This window comes from Lichenostomus cassidix, chromosome 3 (assembly GCF_008360975.1).
Source record: "Lichenostomus cassidix isolate B80296 chromosome 3, HeHo_3.0, whole genome shotgun sequence".
NCBI lineage: Eukaryota > Metazoa > Chordata > Aves > Passeriformes > Meliphagidae > Lichenostomus > Lichenostomus cassidix.
In genome coordinates this window covers 46,676,960-46,696,851 of record NC_139483.1, presented here as the reverse complement: position 1 = coordinate 46,696,851, position 19,892 = coordinate 46,676,960, and the positions used below count along the sequence as shown (strand labels likewise).

At 35.3% G+C, this 19,892-nt stretch overlaps 1 protein-coding gene across 11 annotated transcripts in view; it reads left to right on the top strand.

The window, feature by feature from the left end:
• Positions 1 to 19,892, top strand: part of STXBP5 (syntaxin binding protein 5) — a 104,741-nt gene that overhangs the window by 34,624 nt on the left and 50,225 nt on the right. For all 11 annotated transcript variants that reach the window (XM_085055609.1, XM_085055599.1, XM_085055600.1 and 8 more), the window contains exons 5-9: positions 5,316 to 5,450; positions 6,590 to 6,653; positions 9,010 to 9,093; positions 18,095 to 18,218; positions 19,269 to 19,347. In XM_085055609.1, the coding sequence (XP_084911735.1) occupies positions 5,316 to 5,450; positions 6,590 to 6,653; positions 9,010 to 9,093; positions 18,095 to 18,218; positions 19,269 to 19,347 (486 nt within the window). The remainder of the gene's footprint in view (positions 1 to 5,315; positions 5,451 to 6,589; positions 6,654 to 9,009; positions 9,094 to 18,094; positions 18,219 to 19,268; positions 19,348 to 19,892) is intronic.

Genomic DNA, 19,892 nt, shown 5'->3' with positions numbered 1-19,892 from the left:
TGGTAGGAGGCTTATAATGTTCAGTGTCACATTCTTGGATCAGAATTTGACTTCTAGTCTTTAAGTTCTGCTTAAATTACAAACTTCTCCATCAGTGATAAGCATAATTTTTCTGTCTCCTGTGGTCATTTTTTTTTCTTCCATTAGAGTTTGTGACTTCCCACATTCCCTTTGAGGCAACAGAGAGAATTTTTCAGAATTGAAGAAAATCACACAAAACACCCAAAAAATCTGAGACTTTCTTACCACTGGTGAAATGCCTTGCACTACATATATGTGAACTCCTTTTGGTATGTCTGACATGCCAATGGTCTGGTTACGTTTTGTGTCATCCCAAGCTATTTAAGTATCTTGCTCTGACACCTGCTTACTCCATCTTGACACCGCTTGTGTCTGTCTCAACTCAGATACTGAACATAAATGGTTCTCAGCTGCCTTAAGAGGCAGCCATTCAAGTGAATATAATGGGGGAAGTGCCCTTATATGATATAAATGGAATTGAAGTACCTGGTTCAGTTCCTATGGTGTACTGCATTTACCCACATGGTCTTTTGGTGGGACAATTTTGGGATGCATTGAAGAGGATTTCTTCCTCTGCATATACCTTCTGGTCTTTGAGGCCTTTTTTGTACTGGTAGGTGTTTTAAACTTAGTGAAGTTATCAGATGTGGAAAAAGACCCTTTTGCAGCAGTCAGGCAGTATCAAAGCCACTCACTGCTTGCTTCCATCAGCATGCCATTTGATACTGCCTTTTGACTTTTTAAGCCCATGGAAGACTTTGACAAGAGTCCATGGATGTGGAGTCTACACTAACATCAAAATTAAACTTCTCAGCTTCTGAATTTTACATGGTGCTATCTGATATGTGAAAGGTTGAGGATAAAGGTTGCAGAACACAGCTTCGATAGCTTAATCTTTTGCTCTTATTTTGTCTATACAATAATGATCTGAGCAGCTGATGTACTTACAGTAACTGCCGACCTATAATGATAGCCTGAGGCACTAGAAATGTTTTAGTGACTTAACAATAAAACCTGTTATCAGTGTTTGTCATACTTCAAAGTATTTGTCACTGTGCTTTGTTAAAGCAGTGAAAAATTCTGAAGAATGTATAATGCTTCATAATGCAGTAGACTAGGAAAAGGTAGAGATTAATTTAGAAGGATTTCTGCTGTCATGGTAATACAGTCAAGTTAACGGCCTGCCATTTTTCCTTAATATTTCCACTTAAACGAATTATTTGACTTATGTATTAATTTAATAAGTTGTGTTCTTTGATATTGCACTAACTAAATTCCTGTAGGGAATATTTTCACTTGGTATATTAATAGTTTTAACGTATGTTGTGAAACAGCAAAATTAAGATTTTTTTAAAATAGGTTTGACAGATTAACAGTAAAGGTCTGCAGTTAAGAAAGGCAATCCTTTCAGCAGGTTTACAAGCAACTTATTGAAGATTCTCCTGTCATTGCTAGGACTCTCCCATAAGCAATATCCTAAATTATATTTTAATTAGAATATGAACAGTAAATATTTTATCATTTTTTTCCCTGCAGATGTGCCACTTGGTTTTCTGTATATAATTTTGTTTTTTTCAACTATTGGTTCAGCTCTTACAAATTCATTTTGCAAGAAAGAAAAGTTTTGGATTTGCTTTGTTTTTTGGGGGGCGGGGGGAGGGTGAAGAAGGAGTGACTTTGCAAATATGTATGCTTAGAAGAGGAAGATTTTGTGCTTAAAGTAAATTACAGCTACATTAGAATCATTAGAATTTAAAACTTCCCTGACTGCTTTGGGCTTGTATAACAGTACCTCACTTTAGTGGTGATGTTAGTTTATACTAAAATCTTACTGTAGATTTCACATTGAAAAAAAAAAATCTCCTTAAAGCAATTTTTTTTTTTCTATAAAGGGATCTTTCTCTTTGTGAAGATTTGGGAAAGTGAAATATTTGAAATGACATGCTGTGCCCAGTACTGGTTTATATTAAAAGTTTGTTCTGTTTCACAAAATGTACTACTCTTACTGAGGGAGCTCAAACTGCCTTGGAGACAACATGAGGAATCTGTTGTGCCATGAAAGAACTGCCTGCAAAAGCCTGCTTTCTGTGATTGCTGGCTCAGACAATCCCAGGCTGTCTCTTTAGATGCACAAAACTGGACTATTTTAAATCACAGATGCTTCTATTTTAGTATTTTTGGGCAAAATGGCTTGCTATACAGGAGAAAAGTATGGTAGTCTGCTTTTGACTGTGACATTGTTTTCAGGCAGTTGGGGTTTGTGTGCAAGAAAGACTTGTACAAAATCTTTTCATCTGTAGTCTTTTTGATTTTTTCCCAACAATTGATTTTATTTTCCACTTTTATGTATATATCTCTTTGTGGGTAGGGAGAGAGGGGGAAGTGTGCTTGAGTTGTAGAAATAGCTAGAGCATTATATGGCAAATTCTGCTTCCGTTGATCTTAAAATACATTATGGATGAAGTATAGTCTAATCTTGTGGCATAATATAGGTTTCTGAAAGAAAAATCTGCATTTTTCAGAAAAAAACCCCATGCTCTCCATGGCCAAGTGTCAAATAAGCAAGTACTGCTTCAGTACAAAGAAAACTCTAACCTTTTGTTTCCATCCTTCAAGAGGTGTTTGAATCCCTTCAGTCATCAGTGCAATTATGAGCAGAGCAAACAAAGGCTGCTGGCCATTCAGATGGTCATAGCTTCACTGATTTTTAGGTTTTAAGAAGGCTGGAACGCTTCCAAAGTTATTTAAAATATACTCAGGTGAAGCCTTCATCAGTGAGGAGAGGAGCTCAGTGCATGAACTTTAATGTTGGAAATACTATTCTGTAAATTGCTAAAATAAATGCAGCTATCTGAAATGAGTCATTCAGTCAAAATGTAATTGTGTTTCTGAAAGTTGGAAAACATAGTTTTTCTATTGAGGAAAAAAATAGTAAATATGTTTATTATTTGCAAATGGAGTAACATTTACTACATTCAAGAAGAAATGTTGATTCTTACAGCAGGATCAGCATGCCATTCCTTTAGGATTTAACTAGTTGTTCTGTGACATATAAATGTTCTAGGAATATTTTTTAGCTTATAGAAAAGTTATACAAGACTGATTGTTGAAGAAAGGTAAAATACTTTGAAGAATAAGATTAGGAACCCTGTTATGTGCCTACACTTTACAATTTTGAAGTAGTTTCAACCTCCTGCCTTTGAGAGATTGTAAATATTTTGTGAAGCTACTTGTTCTGTTCTTTTACTATTGACATGGAATCACTTCATTGTTTGCTAACTCTTGACCAAATTAATCTCAGTTGCACAAAGGAGACAGTAAATTGAATATGCCTGCATATTCAAGAAGAGTATCAAGAATATTGAGGAGCTGGGCACTTCTTTAAATGTTACCCTTGGGCTATAGCAGTCAAAGCTGAAGTCCCAGCTTTTATTTTTGCTCACTTCAAATGACGCAAGAAAGATTTTGTTTTCATAATGAAAGTGTAGGACAATTATAATTAACAACATTAACTTACTAATCAAGACAAGCCTACAACCCTGCTCCTGATTATTTTTTCTGGCTGCTAGACCATGATTTTGGATCCAACTGATCTGGTTGCCAGCTGCTTCTGGCATGTGGAGTGCTGGCACAAGAAGCATCTGTGGTGTTGCAGAGTGCTGAAGGTTTATGATTATGCTGGATCTTTATATAAAGTAACTGCCTGCCTAAGAAGAATGTGTACCAATTTTGTGTATGTGATTAAAGGTTCCATTAAATTTTTTTTCAAGGATGTTGGGCAAACACAAGTGTTCAACCTGTGGTGTTTGCAGATTAGTGTGCTTAGTTAAATGTGTTACAACCTCTATAAAGTTCAGTGGGTGGGGAGAGCATTTTAAGTCATCTATATAGGATCTTTTTTCTGTCAAACGTCAATGCAAAAAGTTAGTGCAGCCATCTGGCATAAATGTTCAAGGACAAGAAATGGAGTTGGAAAGCAGATAGATCAAATAGTTGCTTGAGCAAACTGCATTTCCTAATTAGGGAAAAATAAGTGAAAACCACCCCAAAATGGTACACTTCTGAATCCAGGTAGTATCACTACAGAAGCCTTAACTTTTGAAACCTAACATCTCTTCAGCTACAGCAATTTATTGCTTTGCTGCTGTTAGACTTTCCTTTCAGCTCAAGTAACTGTGCATATACAGCATCTAATGCAAAGGATCTAAATCTGTTCTTTGCATAAATACTTAATAGGCTTGTGAAGTGATGTGTGGATTTGGCAATAAGCAACCCAACTGGGAGAAAACAAGAACGAAAAAAATTGTAAAGCTAAGGATTAGAGTCAACAGAACAAATTCTTATTGAATAATTGTTTTACCTTATCACCGAGGCATTTCTGAAAGCCCAAGTTTGATGGCTAAGTAATTTGGCAATTTCTTTCAATGTCAGACCCTGTCAGATTAAAATGGTTTAGAGTTTCCAGAAAGTTTCTATACTCCAATTTCTAGCTAGCCTTCTGTCAGTTCTTACAGACATTGTTTCCTTATCTTGATGAATTAGTCAACAATAATCAAGACTCAAGGGGGCAGAAATAATCAGGTTTTCAAATACTAGTATTTGTGCAAAAGCTACGGTCAAAGAGGAGTTCTGGTACATACAATTGTTAGCTGTTGGGTTTTGTGCAGGTACTCTCTTCTAGCAGAAGAAAAAACTGTAAGGCAAAAAATTAAAACATCATTGAATTAAAGTAACAGCCTGAAGTTTAAAATGCTTTTAAACTTACTTTTATAGTTGTTTAGGATTGTTCTAAGGTTTGCTCTTTAGGGGTTAATTTGGATTATGTGTAAGCTTACTTTTCTTGAGTTTTAACTTTTGTCTTTGTCTCCTTACTTGAAACTAGCTTAATCTGCATATGACAACTTCTAACATCCTCTGTTCTTTTAAACTTGGAGGTAGATAGATTCCAAAGGGAGATTTATAGACTATAGGAATATTGTATTTTAAGTCTGATGTGACAGCAATCTTGATCAAATACATTCAATATTTCAAAGGTAACTGTAATTTTTTTTTTTATTTGAGTGATTTATGAGTTTTAGAATACCTTTCTATTTTTTTGTTTAGCCTAAGGTTCTACATTGTCTGCTCTTCTCTTACTTTGGTCATGTACTGGCTTTTCTACTTTACCTCAAACTTGCCTTATATTTTCCTGTTTGCCTGTTGCCTTTTTTCTACCTTTTGGTAGCGTAGACCTTGCAGTGTGGGATATCAAAAAGTCATTTATTTAATTCCCTTTTGGTGGCTTTCTCTTTCAGGATAACTTTTTGTCATCTGCCTTTCCAAAGCAAATGGCTATACGTGGGCACCGAAAGAGGAAATATTCACATTGTCAATGTGGAATCATTTACTCTCTCAGGCTATGTCATCATGTGGAATAAAGCCATTGAACTGTGAGTGTAACCAAGTGTTGTCTGTGGAGGGGAGGGAATAGGAGTGTCCCAGATGTTGTTAACATCAGTTGCAGGAATGTCATTATTCTCCAGAGTGGTCTCCATATTCATCTTACTGCACTAAATACACTATCAAAGTACATAGTCATGTAAATGCTTTTTATTTTCATGAATGTGAAGTGTTAATATATATTTCTGCCTATTAGCAATATTTGATCATAGTTTCTGGAGTGGACATGGAAATAGAAAAAACAGACAATATAGAAGTAGATGTAAAAGTCACTCCACGTGGGGATAAAATAGAAGAAAAAGTAATATATATTAAAATATGGTGTGGCTGGTACTTGGGTACTTGGACAAACATGTCACTTCTACAATTTGGGGCCAAAGACCAAAATGTAAAGATAATGCATTTTTTTAAGAGGCCTGATGTATTCTGAGTTGAAAACTTTTTAAGAGGCCTGATGTATTCTGAGTTACTTTCTGAAATGCAGATTAAATGAGTCTATTCCAAGGGCAAAATACATTTTATAGATATTGTCACTGCACCTCCTTTTTTAATGTTAAAAATGTATGTACAAATATAGTGGTTTGTGGGGGAAAAGATGTAGTTGTGTGCTGCTGTTCTGTGCTAGTGTTTCGTTCCCAGTGTATCTAATTTCAAAAACACATGAAATCCATCACTTGCCAAAGGGTTTTGAAGCAAACACAGCTCTTTATTCATCTTCAACATTCTTCAACAGTGAGAAATCAACATAAAGTGTTAATTCTGTGTTATTGTAGCAGTGGCCATCTTGGGCAGTGTATGAAAAATGGCAAAACCTGTTTTCCAGTGTAAATGTAAGCATTTTATCCAACACTATCAATTCTGTAACAACAGATGTTAAGATAAAATTTTTAAAGCTACTGGTAATCCTTTTGTTGATAGGCAGTAAATAATTCTTTCCTTAAGACAGAAACTAAGTGTCTACAAATAGGCACAGTATTCATGGGCTTGAGGTAAAAGTAACTCCATTTTGAAATGTCACAGCTGGCTTATGTGGAGTCTGTATCTGCAGAATTTGTGTTGCTTCCAATCATTTTGAGATGCCCTTTAGGGCATGGGACAATTTTTTTTAATGGAAATATTTCTTTTTTAGGTCATCCAAATCTCACCCAGGACCTGTTGTCCATATTAGTGACAATCCAATGGATGAAGGAAAGGTAGGATATGTTTTAAGACTCTCCAATATATTATTTTCAAAGCATGACTTTCTTAAGTATAGATACCACTGGTGTTTAAGGAAGGGTTGAGTATATGAGGACAACGAAGGTTTTAGGCCCTGAAAGTAATACAAAGAAAGGTACAGACATGACTGTAGGACAAATTACTGGAAAAATTCATCTTGTAATCAGAAACATTTAAAGACACAGATTAAAATGCTTAGATGTAAAACTTTTGGAAATAAAAGCAAAGAATTTTACTTATGGCGATAAAAATTAGGGTGTTACCAAAATACCACCAATCATAACTAGAGTGCTGAAAGTGTGATGGAAATTAATTCCACCTTATAATGCTCTTGGGTTTTCTTTCACAACTTTAAAATGCTTATTTATATAGCATATTTATATAGAATACCATGTACTTTTTCTTTAGATTAACTAATCTGAGACAGGGGTTTTTTTGGAATTTGACATCTAGCTCATACTCACATTTTAGGCAATTTATTGTAATCACTAGGTGCTGTCTGCTAATTAAACTGGCCTACAGAACAGGAAGGTATTTCAGAAAAGTAAACTCAACCAAAATATGTGAGCAAGATCTAGGTATTAGACTTGTCTCTTCATTCTTATGAGACAGTATTACCATAATCATCTGTTCATCTTGACAAAGGTTTTACCATATGTGTTCTTGAAGCCCTTGGAAGACAGGAGTCTTTGTCCTGTGACATACCATTTTGCTTACTAGTGTTCTACATATGCAGCAGAAATATTTTTTGGTCTACTTTGTGTTTTTCATGTCACTAGAAAGTTAATTTGGAGAGAGGGAATGATACTATTGTCTTAGCAGTGGTTTGAAAGTTGTAGCTAGTTACCAGCTTGTATCCTAGACACCTGAGGTTCCAGTCCAGCAGCAAATTTAGTGAGTAGTTTGAAGCTTGCTGCAGTAAGTGCATAACTAATGGGTTTCTCTGCAGAATTAGGTTTGAATCACATTCTAGGCTTATGGGCTCTGAACATGAATGCAATGAAGCTATTGTAATTTCAGAAAACACAAAGGATCTGTTTTGATGTATTTGACCCCATATCTAATTATTGTCAATTAAAGTTTAAACATTATTGGTTTTATTGATCAGGCTGTTGATCAGTTTTTGAAATCTGACCTTACACTTTTCTGATTTCTCATAAGAAATACATTGCTGAAAAAAACCCTGTGCAGTTGTAAAACCCCACCATGTACTCACTTTTAAAATTTGTTCATGGTTTTAGCTTTCTAATCACAGTGGTTTTTCTAATGTTTTAAGTTAAAATAGAAAAATTATAAAATATGGCATATGATAGGCAGGATAATTTAAAATAATAATATGCATAACATTAATGGGAAAATTGAATATTCACTTTTATTAGGCCAAACATGTCTAATATTTATGGTATTTTAGTGCTGTATAGCACTGAAAAAGATGAAATATTTCATTTGCAAGCTATTAGGAGAGCTGTTTTTTTTTTTTACTGGAAACAACTGTACACCTTGAAAATCTTAACATGCTGAATACGTTGTCCAGGCAAAACCTCTAAGTATGGCAATAGATTGTTACTGCTACCTTATGTTGGTCTTGGTTTTTTTTCTTTTTCCATTAAGAGAAGTAGCACTTAAGATAGGAGAGCAAAACATTTAGATACTCAGCAATGTGTTAGACAAACTATTATGAGCAATTTGAGTCTTCCCTCCCTGCAGAAAAGGTTTAATGTTGTTTCTTGCAAAAAGATTATTTGGGAAATTATCTAGGTTAAGTTATCTAGCTTTTCTTCAGTGAACAAATAATGTTTCTGGTATTCCTTGAGCCAGTTATCTCAATTGTGATTAACATGTGGAGAAAACTCATAGTTCTTAGTTTCTTTATAGACAGTAAACTCTTACTGAGAACTTCAGGGGAGATATTGTATTCTTCCAGCAAATTTAAGTGGAATTAATTTCAGTGAGAAAAATGCACAATAAAGTTCTCTTTTCCAACACTCCCCATTTTCACCCAGGATGGAATACACATTGCAAGGTTTAATGTTGACCTTTATGGAACTCAAAATTATTTCCAAGGAATCTTCAGAAGGATGCTTTCATTTTTTTTCTAATTTTGCAAGAATGTCCATGGTATTTGCTGCAACATTAGGGGAATGATAAGTACAAAGTAAACCTTTCTATCAATGATGCCTTCACCTCTATAATTTTTGTTTTTATAACTACTTGCAGTTACTACGTGTAGTGTTATGCTGTGTATCTTATGCTGTAAGAACTACAGGCATTGCAAATGGTATCAATTTGCTTTTCCTTATAAAGAATTAATGTATCTTCTTATTAATGCAGCTTCTGATTGGCTTTGAATCTGGAACAGTGGTATTATGGGACCTGAAGTCAAAGAAGGCAGATTACAGATATACACATGATGAGGTAACATTTTTCATCTGCATTGCTTACTCTGAGAATATAATTCACTACTTTAACAGTGGCTTTTATTAATTTTTCATCTCCTGCTTCTCTCACCAGTGGATCAATAAGTAGGCCTCTTTGAAATTGCAAGTGCTGGAGATTTTATCCAAAAGAGCAGTATGGCTTGGATAATAAACTTCAGACCAAATAACTTCACCAAGTTTAAGTTCGTGAAATACTTAATGGTGCCATGGATTGGATTTCTTCACTAATTTTTTGTGGGTGAAGCTTTTAGATCATTTTTGTGAGCCATGTGGCTTTCACCTGGGTTAAGGGCTTAAGTTGAAGCAAGATAGTTTAGCAATTTCTGTAATTTGGAATCTCACACATTCTGAAAACTGAGAGAGGAAAGGGCAGGAGAAGAAACCACTAAATAGTCTAACTGCAGTGTTTCTCTGAACACCTTTTCTCAGTAGAATAAGATCAAGATCAGTTCTTTGTAATAAGACTGGGAAAGGTTTAAAAAACAGTGGTATTAAGTGGCATTCATTTCTTTAAAATTTGATTCTTGAGAGAATAGACTTTTTTGAGAGACTGAGATTAAAAGTCTTTTGGTATAATATGCAAGTTAATGTATTTAATTTAAAATAATGTAAAATTGGTCTCAATTACATTTTATTGATTGTGAAATAGCTGTGTCATTGTTCAGTACCAACTTTAGAGTTTTCTGGGGGGTTAAGGGCAGTAGGGCTGTTGGGTTTTTTTGGTGGTAGTTCTGGCTCAGTACTTGTACTTGTGTGTGTTCTACCAATCAAGAGTTTGCTTGTAGGGGGAATCTCTGAAGTAGTCTAAGCCTTAGATTATCAGAAATGTCCGTATAAACCCCAGAGGATGTTATGCAAAGAACAATTTTTCTCTCTTCCATTTTCACTGCATGAATCTAATTAATTGCCATTGTCATTTTTTTTCATAAACTTACTCATGTAGTCTTTTTCTAGTGTTAAACTCTTTCTATCTCTCTTATTCTTCATGTTCGTTTCTAACTTTTTAACCACTCTGTTTTGTCTTTGTTTTATGAAACAGAAACACAGCAGCAGAGTAGATAGGAAGATGTGGGCACACTGGATTTATCATATGGAAAAATTATCTTCAGACTTGTTTTCCTTTTGATGCTGCAAGCATAAAGCAGATGCTTCCTTGGAAAGACCCACTAAAAACTAGGGACTCATTCTTCAGGTGTTACTTGTCTAGTCAAAGTCCTGACATTTAGGCATCATTTTGCATTGACGTAGTTCGAGAGTAAAAATTTAAGACTTTCCGCAGTATTTCACTAAAATCCTGATTTCTGCGTTGAATGTGGTCAGCAGAATCTACCATCCTTAGCATGCTTGTTCTGATTTTCCAAGTTGCTTATGAATAAACTGAACAGTATAGATCCCTGAGGGTCTCTACCATTTAGCTTCATCCATGAACTTATCAATTAGTGCCAGCCTGTCTTTATTCCAGATTGCTTTACTTCCTTTACTGGGTTATTTATTTGTTCAAAAATATCTAGTCTGTTTAGTTTTAGCTTCCTTTGAGATACCTTGTTGAAGGACTGAAAACCTTGTAGACTGCTTAAGTGGTGTTTCCATGAGCCACATGCCTGTAACCATTCTTGGAAGTTTGTTTGACTATAACTACCTCTCAAAAGAGCATGTTGACTACGTCTATCTGGTGTATTATACTCGTCCATATATATATATATATAAACTCTGCTCTTAAAATTTTGTTGCAGTTTCTAGAAACTTACCTAAGGTAGATAACATGCTGCTTATTTTGGTTTTCTTTGGATTTTGTGCTCCATTTATTTAAAAATTGACTGCATACCTGTCTCAATATTTTTAGAACCAGTCCTGACTTGAGAGGCTGCAGAGAGCAGTGAATAATTCAGATGTTATATCTTTGATTTTCTTTAGGATGTATGAGTGAATGCATCTAGATGTTCAGTTTGGGTTTTTTGATTGCAGGAGGGGTAATGAAATACTTCAGGTCAGACACTTGGTAAAGAAGTGTGCTTATCATAACATAGGAATAGTTAGGAAGGGAAGAGAAAAAAATAATGATCTGGTGGTGTAATTTTTTAGTAGCGTAAGGTAGTGTAAGGTTTTCATTCTCAGAAGAGTGCACATACAGAAGACTCAGAGTGGATCAGATCAGCCATTTTGTTTCCTGCTCACAAACTGCGTGAAACTGAGCATTTCACAGAATCTTTCTAGCTAGTTGCTTGTTGACTTCCTAGTTTCCTGGCATTGTCAGAGAGCTTCTTTGATGCACTGACTGTGAGGGCTGTATTCCATCCATGAACATGTGTGCCGACCTAGCCTTAAGGGACAGGAAGCACCTCATGTCACAACATGCTTTGCCTCTTCTCTCACAGAGGGTAATGAATGTGACATTCTGCCCCATAGCAGGAGCAGGATTTTATGCCTCAGGATTTTTACCCTTGGTTCTCCACTTGTTCTTGATGAGAGCTCCTCTGAGTGTGGAGTTGACAACCAGTAAGAAGAGAACTACTTAGTCCAATCTTGTCACACTTGCCGTCTTAGTGGGTGGCTAGGCTTCCTCAGGATCATGAGCAGGGTGGCCAGGACATTGATATTACAAAGAATGTTTGCTAAGAAACCTTGCCATTAGACTGGTTTCCTCCTCTCTCATCACTTTGTAGTTTGTTATTCTTAAAGGATGTAACATGAAGGTCTGTGCAGTCTATCACCATCATTTGATACAACTTTCTTAACTCAAAACTTAGGATGTGTGCAGGGATACAAACGTCATCTTTTGTTCCTTAGCAGAGGAAGATCATAATGAGGGTCAGAATCCCTGTGTGTCCAGAGGTTTGTGGAAAGATACCAGTTATTTCCTGAGGGAAGAAGTTGAATCCAATTAGATGGTTTTGCAGCTTCCTGCTTGGTTTCATTTCAAATGGCCTGACCTTTAGGAGGCTTTCTTGAAGCAAATTCCCATGTTGTGGCGGAGCAGTCTCATTTGTTGCCTGAAAGCTGGGTTAATGGAACACTGTCCACACTTTCTTCCTGTCTGAACACATGTGCTTTCCCAGCACTCTGGTCTAATGGCTGCAGCACAAGAACACTAGGACACTCATCCCAAGGACAGGAGCAGTTGGGTAACATTAAGCATGGCTGGGGGATGCAGCTCTAGGTCATGACTGGGGTTAGTGCTGATTGTGGCATATTCTTCACTCCATAACATTCTAGTTCAGGGAGAATTCAGATGATTTAGTTATCATTTGTTCTTGATCTTTCTGTATCATGAATTAAATCCTGCATTTAGTGTGTATTTTTTATTAGAATAGGAATATTTTGAATATTTGGTATTAGCATAATGCACAAATGTAACATTCTTTTTCAGAGAATTTGGAGGAAATTATTTGTATGTAGTGAAACTGGAGCTGTGAATGAACTTTTGTTTAGAAAATTTCTTTGAAACCCTTTACTCAAAACATCCATTTTGTATTGGGCAGGCTCAATGAAAAAGTAAGACTAAATTCTTTTTGCACCATTCTTAAGCCTTTTTTATTCAGACATTGAGGATTTAAGGAAAGAAAGCTGTGCATTTGTTATGTGAAATGCAGTTTATATTGCTGTTGTTTCTCAACTTGTATGTTCATGAAAGAAATAAAATAAATTTCTCAACTATTTGTTTTTTCCTTATAAAAAAAAAACAAATCCCCCAACTATAACTTTTGAAAACTCAAGCTTGTTTTATAATCAAGTCCCTTCTTCAAGTAATATTTTGTTTGTTCTGATGTCTAGTAAGCTTTGATAGCATTAACTATAATGCATTATAGATGGCTATTTTTAGACTCAGTGTTCTGGTACATGGCTGAGTGTAACAGATTATTTTAGAGCATTAAAAACATGTCAAAGTAGTTTGTGGAATTAAGAGGACAGGGGAAAGAGAAACAACCCTGGTATGTGACTTGCCAGAAACCAAAGTGTGTCAATGTATTTCATTTCATCAAAACAATCTCCACGATGTATTGTCATTTAAGTGGCAGGAGCTACATTTTTTTTGTTTTCCTCCTTTTGCAGCATTTTTTTTCCCTTCCTTAGGTTGTTTACAAGAGAGTTAGCATAGCTACTCCCAAGTTTTAAAATACTTTCTTCATGTGTTTTGGTGAACCTGTAGAAAAGGAGTCAGTATCATCATCCATCTGAAAATGCTGTCCCTGTCCATGTAAATTAAAGGACTGTCATAATAAGACAGTGAAATCTGGACAGGACATGGTAAATAACTGGTCTGGTTTGCAGACTGACTAATTATGGACTTTGCCAGTCACACACACTATATTTCAAGCTCAATTAATGTCACAAGAGAGTAGAGGATCATGGCAAAATCCAAAGAATTACGAAAGGACTTATCAATGCCTCTGGTGCATTCCTCTGGGAAAGTATGCAGAAACATTTTCCCAAAGATTGTGTTATACTTGAAAAGTAAGCAGAGATACATATTCTTTAAAAAAGACAGTTGATTTAGAGGATCTTTTTCCCTGAGTTCTAGCAACTGCATTTGCAGTAGTCTAAATTTGATGTTAGAAAAATGGATTAAAAAAATCTTTTGAAAACAGGGTAAACTGCTTAAATCAATAACTTTTGTATTTACATCAATTAAATCCTCCATGTCCTGTCCTGGTTTTGTCTGGGATAGGTTTAATTTTCTTTCTAGTAGCTGCACAGTGCTGTGTGTTTGGATTCACTGTAGATAACTTTGATACCACATTGATGTTTTAGTTTTGCTGAGTAGTTCTTTAAATTGCAGTTATTAAATTGGTCTTACCTCAACCCATAAGTTGTACATTTTTTCTGATTTTCCTCCCCATCCTGCTGGTGAGTAAGCAGCTATGTGGTGCTTGGCTGCTGCCTGAGGTTAAACCATGACAGATCAGAAGAGTGGTCTCAAACTGTTCCAAAATCATATGCATGTAATCAGCTGCAGGGCTAAAATAAGCCTGTAGGAATTTAAAAGAATGGGATTATTTGTATCAGTAGTACATGAATTGAAATTAAATTCCCTTAATGGAAAAGTACTATCAAAACTTGAGTCTTTATTGACAAACTTTTCTCTTAAATTGTAAGGTTGTGATTAAGTTATTAATTTTTGTACCTCTTAAAAGAAGCAATAACTAATAGCGATTTTTAGGGATATTGACAAGCTATTGCAGAAGTAAAAATAAATTTCATAATATGTTTTTAAATATGCACTAATCACTTAAAAAGCTAGTCATCTACATAAGATATTTCTGTTGGAGACTTGCATATAAACACTTTTAATTTTGTTCCTCAGACTTTCAGTTTATTTGTGATTGCATTTCATAGTCCTATGTAAGTCTCTCGGTCAACTGCTGCAGTTGCTGCAAGAATGTTTCCTTCTTAAAATCAGGTATATTCACCTTCTTTGCAGGCAGTATTGCAGTAATTTTTCCACATGGGATAATCTTTCTGGAACAGATGGTGAATTGTGGCTGTTTGTGTACAGCCTGTCTCCACATAAAAACTCAGGGATAGTTTCTTCAATTTTTGATAAAGTTTTGGCATATGTAGGACAGCATGGTCAATTATGCTGTTATTTAGAAAAAGTAAGATTGAATTCTCCATCCCCCCAGAAAATATGTAGCTGTTTTAGAAGATTTGAAACAAACTTTCTTATTGTCCAGAACAAGTACCTTAAATTTGAATCAAAGTGAAGGGGACAGTAGGAATAATTCTAATTAAAGAATCTTTAGTTATAATTAATTTAATCTAAAGTCTTATTTGGACAGAGTTGGTTGCTTTGTTAATAGAGTTCTCTCTGTGTAAGTTCCTGTAAAGACTCCCTGTATTTGGTTCATGTTTGTAAATGGGAGGACTCAGAATGGTAGTGAGGGTCAGGACTTGGTTTACCTGGGCAGACAGCTCCACTAAAGGATACAAATGCCCTGTGCCTTAAATATAGCAACAATTCTGTTTGATACTTGGGTATGATATTGTTATAAAGGGTTACTTTCTGGCCCCATGTGACCAGAAAATATTTGAGAGACAGTTAAATCTGCACCAGCTGATATCTGCGTATTGCTGCATTATGGTACCAGAAAGACAACAGGACTTTTAATCATGATGAGAATTAAGTTTAAAATGGAGAGTTTTATTCTGCATCAGTAATTTTCGTGTAAAATATTGAAATAAAAATATATTACTCCTAGGAACCCTTTAGTTTTTTAGAAGATTTGCATGGATTTACAGTCTCAGTGGATTCTGCTTGATTTTTCTTTTTTATTATATCCTTCAAATTTCAGCACTAATATTAACCCTAGGAAAAATGTCAAAATGTTTTTGCTCTTGTGTATTGAGATGATTTTTCAGGTATAAGTTTTGTTTTGGTGATTGAGAGTGTTGCTAGTCAACAACTAGTGCTATCAGCCAGCTAGTACTACCTAAGATTACTGTATTTTTTCATTATAACTGTCTTGTTATAATGTAGATAGGCCAGCTCATTGTGTACCTCGAGAGAATGCTGGAGCTACTTACAGAGTTGGTTTTATTTTTTAGGGTTACAAAAATTTATGAATTATGTGATAGCAAAAGATACTGATTTATACAAAAGTTTATTGTACCCAGCCCACAGAATTTTTAGTTGGATTATTAAAAAAACCTGAAGTGTGTATTTTAGTTGTATTTTAAAAATATTTAGCTGCATTACTAAATATAACAAGAGGCTCTATAAAACCAGGCAGTAAATAACCATAAAGCCAAAAGGCTCATTGTTCTCTTTCAGAGTGTTTCATTTTTCATCCCTCCGCGTTCCTTGCAGACACTGAGAGCAGTCATCCTTCTTTGTGCTCAGTGTATCAGATCTTTTTATCTTAAGCATTAATGCTGTTTCAATTGTAATAGGTTGTTGCATTTCCCTCCTCTTGACATTTTTTTTTCAAGAAAAGGAAGAAGTGATCATTTCTCAGATCTATCCTTCCTTCCTTCCTTCTATAAAACTTGCCTTCTTCTTGGTTCTTAAGACCTGTTTCTACGTAAATGTAGATCAAACTGTTCCATTTACACTATGGGCTGCCTACTGTTGTCAGGGTTAGACTTCATATAGGAAATTATGTAAAATGTACTGATTATATTGTATTGCTAAGCATGCTGTAGACATTTATTTTCTCAGTGACAAAAGCTTTTTAAAATGCAGCCTTCTCTTTACTGAGTCTGCACTCTCAAACTTGTTGATCTCTTGCTTTATTTGGTATAATGTTGGTAAATAAAAACAAATTTTCAGTATTTATGCAAGATTTCTTTTAAAATTCCCTATTTTGCTAAATAAAACTTTATTTGGCAGACAGAATGAGCCAGGCTATTTCATGTTGACTCTAGCAGACATCATGTGAGGCATCTAGGTTTCTGAGCTACATGTATAGATGTGATATTGGTACACAGAATCTGTCTTCTAACAAAATCTATCGTAATTCAACAATATATAGGGAACAATATTAAATTTCACAAAGAAATTCTAAACTTAACCTGTAGTTTGCATATATCCAGATCTTCTATTAATTTAATTGGAGAATTATTACTGGAGACTCTAGGCTCATGTAGTTTAGCCATTTTCCTCTGTTAATTAAGCTCTGGATTCTTCCAGTCAGTTTGCTGGAAATTGTCTTGTCTCTCTGTATAACTTCATGAAATAGGAAGACGTGATCTGTGTACTATCAGTTTGAGCAAAGCCAGCTTGGATCTGTCAGGAGCTGTGCTCTTCACCCAGTAATTATTGCTTAAGTTTTCATTTCCAGTCACAATTCTCTACTGCTCACACTCCCAACTTTCCTCACAGAGGAAATCCCTAGGTACCTGAGGAGCTGCAGAGAGTCTAAGGCCTGCTTACAGACAGAATCACTACTGAGGGGATCCACTCAAAAGATGGCATTGTAAAGCCTGTCAGCTTTCACTTATTCAGCACCTGCTCTCCTAGTTTACCTCGAGCAATGCCCTTATCATAAAATCTACCTTTTCAGTAGTACCCAACTCCCATATTTCTTGCAGTTAATAGTTCCTTTTGCACCTCCTGGGTAGTAGAGAAATATTTTGAGGTTTCATTGCTGATATTTTCATGCTATAACTAAAATTCACTTGAACATCACCTAATGGTTTCGTAATGTCTCCATGTAGTAATAGAGATGCTAAAACCAGAAATGGCACCAATCTTTTCTTGCTAGTTAATATTTTTGCCTTATTTGTATTCTTTGCATCATTGTTTACTTTTCCCTTGCCTGAAGGCAGCAACTAGATTTTATTTATTTAGCTGTTTTCTGCAGATGTCATGTGCTGTGGTTTAACCGTTCCATTCCTAATTTTAGAAATATAGAGATGATTTTGTATTTATGGAAAGATTTAGTAGCAGATTCTTGTACTTTCTTGCACCTCAAAGCTGCCATTGCAACATTAGCTCATCAAAGCCAATACTTTACTTTCATCATCATGTGAAAAAGTCTTGTTACTTCAATTCTCATTTTATGGAACTTTTGAGCCGATGTTTGCCTCTTGTGCACATCCACACAGACATTTCAAAATGACATGTACTTGAACTTAATAATTTCATCCCATATTTTTGTATGTACAGTATGTTTTTCCCAGTAGTACAAAACTTTGGTTAGCAAAGCTTAAATAAGTGCTTGCAGTTACTCTCTTTATGCTACCCTTCATGGAAAAATACTTCAATACTATGCTGAGGAGGATGGGCTCCACCCTCCCACCACCACCCCCTAAACATGGCAGTGCAATGAAGACAGCGTTTTTGATGGATAAAATGTGTCTGAAAGTACTATTTACAGGCAGAAAACTTGCTGTGGGTAAATGAGGACATCATAAGATAGGTATTATTTAATTAGTAATTTGTCTAATTGGCTTGCACTGTTTAATGTCATTGAGGAAGGTATAAGGATAAAGTGATAATAAGATACACAACCCACACTGTTCTGTTTTCTCTTGCATAGGCTATCCACTCTGTGGCTTGGCATCATGAAGGAAAACAATTTATTTGTAGTCACTCAGATGGTACCTTGACCATATGGAATGTAAAATCTCCTACCAAACCATTCCAAACAATCACTCCACACGGTAAGATGCAAATGGATACCCACGGCACTTGACAGCTCTTAAAACAGAGAAGTGTTTTTTAATAGAAGTGTGGTTTGCAAAAAACAGGTATTAAAATTGCACTTGTAATGCAAGTAAAAAAATTTCTCTGTCATACCAGATTCTCATAGATTTCACTTTAAAAAAATCTTTATGAAATAAGAATCCAAGTCAATGCAACTTTCTCTAAATCTCAAAACTTTAACCTTGCCTTTTACACAATGGCACTGACCACAAAGTTAACTATTGCATATTTTGCAAAGCTTGCTCTTTGCTTGACATTACAATCCCATATGTTGTTTAAAATACATATAAGCAAGCATCTGTTTTATGTATAAATGTGTAGATTACCACATAAATTCTCAGAAAGGTTTGTAACAGAATAAAATGAGCATCTGGTAAGATGTTTCCATTTCTGAGAAGTCTTGCATTAATGTTAATCTAGGAAATTAACATTACATGTTGTTCTTCTGTGAAATATGCTGCTGCTCTTCAAAGAAGTTCTGCACAAATGCCACTTACATGATGTGCATGTCTCTGTCATGTCATAGCAACTTATTTACTTTAGATTACTTAAGTGTGAATGTGTCAGTGAGGATAATTGCACAGTTGAGGAAGTGCAGGCTTTTTGTGCTCAATTGAAGTCTTAGCCCTGAAAGATAATACTCAGGATAAACCTCACTTTACTTGTCAGCTGACCAATTTTAATTGCAAAATGGTAGACTCAACATAAACTTTGAATCTCCTAGTGCTACTTGAAACAATACTTTAGGGGAGGATTTTATGTTTGAAAACAAATATTGTACAGCACTCAGGTTTAACATTGTTTTTTTCCTAAACATTCTATCTTGATGTATCGAGAGCTTTAACAAATTTTTGATTGTGTTATTCCAAGGCATACTGTATAGCTGTCAAAATTGTTGGATGTATGTTTGCATGAACATTGTACTTCTCAGGCTGCACAGTGAATTTCACTACTTGCCATAATGTTATGGAACTGTAAGATTAACACAGGAAAATCATTTACTTTAGGAAAGCAGCTGAAGGATGGAAAGAAGCCAGAACCCTGCAAACCTATCCTTAAGGTGGAATATAAAACAACTAGAGCTGGGTAAGACTTGGATGCAAAATGAAATATGTGAGAGTGAAACACTCTGGGAATGGACTTTGCTTCCCAGTTGTTGGGCCACATATTCTGATGATACAGCTTTGGTTTAGTTTTGATAAATCAGATAGTGATGAATAAACTACAAAAACCTGTATGAATGGATTACTGTATACAAACCAAGGATGCTGCTAATGCATTATCTACATGCTTCTTTCATGCTACTAAAACTTGTGTGTATTTTTGCTCAATTTTTTGGGAGTTCTAAAGAAAAAAAAGCTGATAAAGTACAGAAGACCCCAAAATACAGACATGATAAATTGAACTTTGACAAATAGTAGCCCGAGTCAAATATTCTAAATTTTGACTACATGTTCCTCCCCCTAAAATGTCATTAACAGAATTTTTTCTAGTAGAGTGCATTAATTATGCAGTGAAATGTGACTAATTATGCACATTGAGAATGTAACAAAGCAGTAATTGCAATAAGAGGTTCAGATGGAATTACAGTTTCTAGAGTAGCATGTTTTGTTACCAAGACTGCAATTAGG